Source organism: Otolemur garnettii, unplaced genomic scaffold, assembly GCF_000181295.1.
Source record: "Otolemur garnettii isolate 467f Iridium unplaced genomic scaffold, OtoGar3 scaffold00013, whole genome shotgun sequence".
Taxonomy (NCBI): domain Eukaryota; kingdom Metazoa; phylum Chordata; class Mammalia; order Primates; family Galagidae; genus Otolemur; species Otolemur garnettii.
Window position 1 is genome coordinate 22,291,881 of NW_003852408.1, and position 5,242 is coordinate 22,297,122.

The 5,242-nt window shown below is 41.1% G+C and overlaps 1 protein-coding gene and 1 pseudogene across 1 annotated transcript in view; one reads left to right on the plus strand and one right to left on the minus strand.

Annotated features, from left to right (window-relative positions):
- The window catches only part of LOC100952586 (gamma-crystallin F), a 2,435-nt gene extending 1,878 nt beyond the window's left edge, over nucleotides 1-557 (minus strand). Inside the window, exons 1-2 of the mRNA XM_003785103.2 lie at nucleotides 540-557; nucleotides 197-439 (exon numbers count right to left, since the gene is read on the minus strand). Coding sequence (XP_003785151.1) covers nucleotides 197-439; nucleotides 540-548 — 252 coding nt within the window. The 5' untranslated portion in view covers nucleotides 549-557. The remainder of the gene's footprint in view (nucleotides 1-196; nucleotides 440-539) is intronic.
- A 3,921-nt stretch (nucleotides 558-4,478) lies between these two features.
- LOC100960860 lies at nucleotides 4,479-4,939 on the plus strand (annotated as a pseudogene).
- Nucleotides 4,940-5,242: the final 303 nt, after the last annotated feature.

Here is a 5,242-nt window from a genome sequence, read left to right on the forward strand (position 1 = left end):
CAGTGAAACGTCCCAGTAAAAGCCTTGCATATCACCTGCTTTCTCAGTGCGAGGAAACCTTACAGATGTTAATGAAGGAAAAGAAAACAGAGCCAGGAGACAGAAGGCTCCACCCCCCGCCCACAGTGTGAGCCACACATCTGGACCACTGCTGGGACTCGAGGGCGCAGAAGGCCCCCGGAGGGCCCGGACTCACGTGGGGGATGAGGCGGCAGGAGCGGACCGAGTCGCTGAGGCCCATCCACTGCTGGTAGTCGGGGTACTCGCCGCGCCGCAGGAAGTACTGGTGGCCCTGGTAGTTGGGCTGCTCATAGAGCATCCAGCAGCCGCTGTCCACGCGCACCGAGTTGCAGCGGCTCAAGTACGTTTGCAGGTTGGGGTGGTCGCTGCTGCATTCGTAGTGGCGGCCCTGGAAGCCCCGGTCCTCGTAGAAGGTGATCTGCAAGGCAAGGCGAGGCGAGGGCTCAAGGGCCTGACCCGGTCTCGGGGGCCCGAGTGCAGGGGACCCTCCCGGGGCCCTGGGCGCCCGCCGGGCTCACCTTCCCCATGGCTGGTTGGGCGGAGTAGAGCGTGTGGGGCCGGCGGTGCAGCGGGTCTATATAGCAGGAGGGCTGCTGCGTTGGCAGGAAGCACACAAAAGGGGCCCGCCGTGGGGAGCAGGGGCAGTTTTTCCCCCTCTCCCTTGGTTCTATATAATGACGGTGGGGTGGGGGTGAGCTTATTGTATGTTTTTTCTTAGTCTCTCCAGAGTTTTCGAATTGATGATCTGGTTTAAACTGTCACTTAGTGTCACTCAGGCCTTTAAATGAAACCCATTTGGGGAGAGTAGAACACAGCAAAGTACTTAATAAGTTAATAATTGTAATTAAATATTCTATTTAATTTTTAAAAATTTCAATTTGAGTAACAATTTAGGATGGTGAGCAAGGCAGAATGGATTACAGAATGAGACACTGAAACTAGAAAGTTTTTTCTTGACCTGAAAATGTGGAACATGAAAATGAATTTGCCTTCTCCAGTGGGCCTTTGAGTAAAATGGGATTTTCTTCTGTCTAAGAAAATCTCTTTATGATCCTATGTACCGACAAGCAGAGTATGGAATAACTAATAGTGGCTGTAGTGTGACAGGAGGCTGTAGCCCCACCTCACAGCCCCACCTCACTCCCTGACCAGGAGGTCCTTTTAAAACACCTGGCCTTGGCTCTGTTCCCGAGGGACCAGCTTAGTCCAAGGGTATCTTATTGCAAGTTAAAGTGCAAATATAACAAAAATGCAAATCGCACAAGCTTGCACAGTTTCTCGTTTCTCTATTTTCCTAGCCCCGAGGCCAGCCATGATTGCTCTCTGGTTAAAGCTCTGGCAGGGGCCCGGGTGGTAGAAGGGGCTGGAGTCTTCCGATCCCCCAACCAGACCCTCCACCAGCTCCTGGTGCTCCCCTGTCTTTAAAGCGGGCTTTCTCAGCTCAGGTTTTATTATGACATTTCAGGCTGAAAATTCTCTATTGTAGGGGGCTGTCCTGTGCACCGTAGCAACACCTCTTGGCCACTACCCACTAGGTGCTAGTAGTGGCCCCTTTCCTCACTCCCTAAGTTATGACAACTAAAAATGTCTTCAGACATTGCCAGATGTCCACACAGGGGCTGGAAGCAAATTAACATTTGTTGAAAACCACTGGTCTAGACAGCCTAGCCATATGCCAAACATTTCCATCTCAGTTTCCCCACTGCGTTAATGAGATGGTTTTTGGGCTGTAGTTATGGAATTGTAGAAATTCCTCAGAAATGCTCTGGGGCCACCCAGCAAGTTGGAGGAAGAGAAGGGCGTGCTAATAATCTTCTGCCCCACTTCAACCAGGGCATTTTCACTTTTATGTGTTTTGTGTAAAATCTTATTTGAAAATCGATTATTGTTATTCATAACAATGATTTTTAAAAGTAAGGATAGTTTTTAAAAGTAAATATTTGGAAAATACTGCTTTTATTTGAAAACCATTGCATTCAAATAAGTACTTTGAAGACCACATACCTCTCAAATAGTCTTTAATATACAAATGCATTATCTGCTAACTATGGTACATAATAAAATGGCCATTCGTTAAACATAACAGTGTGTATGAGTTTACCGGGACAGCTAGGTATTTATTTATGAAAAGAAAGATTGTCACAGAGAGAAACATAGCCCTGATAAATTTTGATGTGACAAAATCTGAGAAAGTTGGATCATGACCCTGTACCAAAAAACCAAAACCAAAAAAAAAAAAAAAAAACATAAAAAACAATCCCATAAGAATGTGAGAGATACCACATGGAAGGTTCTAGACAACCAGGGATCAGCTTATGACCATGGGCCCAAGCAAAGGGGCTCTGAACTACTGACAAAGAGAAGGTGCCAGAAAAGGGTTTTCACAAATTCACGGTCTGATCTAGATGCTGATTTCAGTCTGGGGCCCTGTTTTGAAAGTTTCTAAAGTAGTTCTTTCTGTTTCTAGTCATTAATTGAAGATTAATCAAAAGATTATTGGTTTGGTTTGTTTAGTTTTAAAATCGTTGGTAATTAAAACCGTTCTTCATGATGCTTTTTCAATTTCAACTTTAGTTTTAATCTCCTAATACGAAGATGTTTGTGTGGAGCATATTCTTTTTGTTTAAGAAAACTTTTCAGAAGACTGAAAATAAATAGTATCTATCTATCTAGAAATCATTAAAAGACCATTTTTTTCTGTATGAATAAAAGAAGATAAAGGGTATGAGATACACTGTGCACAGATTTTAACAGGAATATAATCTATTTTCATTTCCTCTTCCTCCAAAGATCCATGAAGGCACTAAAGCTTCTCCTCCAAGCTCTGGGTGGGGAAAGAAAAATTTAAGAAGTCATAAAAAATGATGCAGGGTGACATGAAGAACTGAGCCATTGTCAAATAAAGAATGAATTACTAAGTATGTGGGTGACAGAAATGAAAACTTGAATCAGCAGGTCTCTAAAATAACTTTCTCCTAAAGGCGTGCAGGGTGTTTTCCCAAAAGGATTTGGCAATACCTACTTCTTCCAACTGACTGTCTTATTATTTGAACCCTTTGATCAATGTTGAAGCTGTTTATAACCATGACACAATTGCAATAATGAATTTCTTAGTAACTTTATTTCTTCCTGTAGTTTTTAAAAATCATCTGGAGGATAAAATATTTAAAGCTAGCACAGTATTTTTTTTTTTTACTCTAAATCATATGCTATACACTGAACTCTGTAATTAAGTTTAACAGGCAGTTGCAATTCCCTGACACTGATCACAGAGAAGTATAGAGGTTCTGAAAGAAGGTGGGCATGTAAATACAGTATTATTAGTATAAATATTAATCAGCTAAGGTGGAAAGAATAACTCTAGCCACCACAGATCCCTTCTCTTAAGGCCTTACAAACCATCTGCGTATTTAATGTGAGAACTATTTTCTTTTAAATGCAATCCATGCAAAAAATCATTTGTGATAGAAGTTGTGAAATGAAGACAATGCAAAATGTGTTAAAACCCCTGTCCTGCAAGTCCGCATTCTGAAATAACACTAAAAATAAGGCAAGATACCCGATGTCAAGGCAGCAAGAAGAGGAGGAAAGAGAAGGCATATTGAGTCATATGGATTTCCAAGATATTCAAATTCAAAATTACTTCTGTGATTAAAAAAAAAATTGCTAGAAAATAATTCTGACTCCAAAATGGCTGAGGAAGAAAAAAAGCTGCAATTGAAGGTTAAGATTATTACTTATGAATTTTAAAATTGCTAACTTAATTTTAAGTGAAAGAATAAAAATATAATGTATTTTTTAAAATTTTAATTATTTGGGGTACATAATAGAGATATATATTTATGGAGAACATACAATTTTGATATAGACATAGTAACGTATAATGATCAAATTAGGGTAATTGTGTTATCCAGTTCTTCAAGCATGTATCACTTCTTTCTGTTCAGAATATTCCAACTCCAATCCTTTAGTTATTTTTATACACGTTATTGGTGACTATAGTCACTGTGTTTTGTTAACAAATATTCTAACTGTATTTTTGCATCCATCAGCCATCACTAGTTTATCCCCCTCCCCTGCCTTTCCCAGCACTGGCAACTGTCACTATACTGTCTATCTTTAAGAGCACATTTGTTTTAACTTTTAGCTCCTACATATGAGTGATAGCATGTGAAAAATTTTTTTGGTGCATCGGTTATTTCACTGAACATAAAGTCCTCCAGTTCCAACCATGTTGTTGCAAATGAAAGGATTTAATTTCTTTTTATGGCTGAATAATAGTCCATTGTGTATATGTACCATTTTCTCTTTATCCATTCATCCACTGGTGCATGCTGAGATGATTCCAAATCTTGGCTCTTGTGAATAGTGCCGCATAAAACACGGGAATGCAGACTGGTGCGTGAGGCCAGCGGAGCCTGAGACGAGATCAGAGGCTGAACTCGGGATCTGACAAGATGGCTGGACTGTCCTGCAGGATTATCAAGGAAACCCAGCGTTTGCTGGCGGAACCAGTTCCTGGCATTAAAGCAGAACCAGATGAGAGCAATGCCCATTATTTTCATGTGGTTATTGCTGGCCCCCAAGATTCCCCCTTTGAGGGAGGGACTTTTAAACTCGAACTATTCCTTCCAGAAGAATACCCAATGGCAGCTCCTAAAGTACGTTTCATGACCAAAATTTATCATCCTAATGTAGGCAAATTGGGAAAAATATGTTTAGATATTTTGAAAGATAAATAGTCCCCAGCATTGCAGATCCGCACAGTTCTGCTATCGATCCAGGCTTTGTTAAGTGCTCCCAAGCCAGATGATCCATTAGCGAATGATCTAGTGGAGCAGTGGAAAACCAACGAAGCCCAAGCCATAGAATCAGCTAGAGCATGGACTATAGGCTATATGCCATGAATAATATTTAAATCCATCTGATCATCAAATGTGCATCGCTTCTCCTCTTCTGCCAAGATTCTTCCTTTTTTGTTTGCATTTAAAGGACACAGTCTTAGAAACGTCACAGAATAAAAACCCAGACATCTTCAGTCCTTTGGTGATTAAATGCACATTAGCAAATCTATGTCTTGTCCCGATTCACTGTTGTAAAGCATGAGCAGCGGCTAGAAGTATCATCTGGATTGTTACAAACCTTTAAAGCAGTGGCCCCTCTCTGCTTTCATTCATTTCCCCCATCATGGTTTAAGTATAAAGCACCTTGAACAAGATCA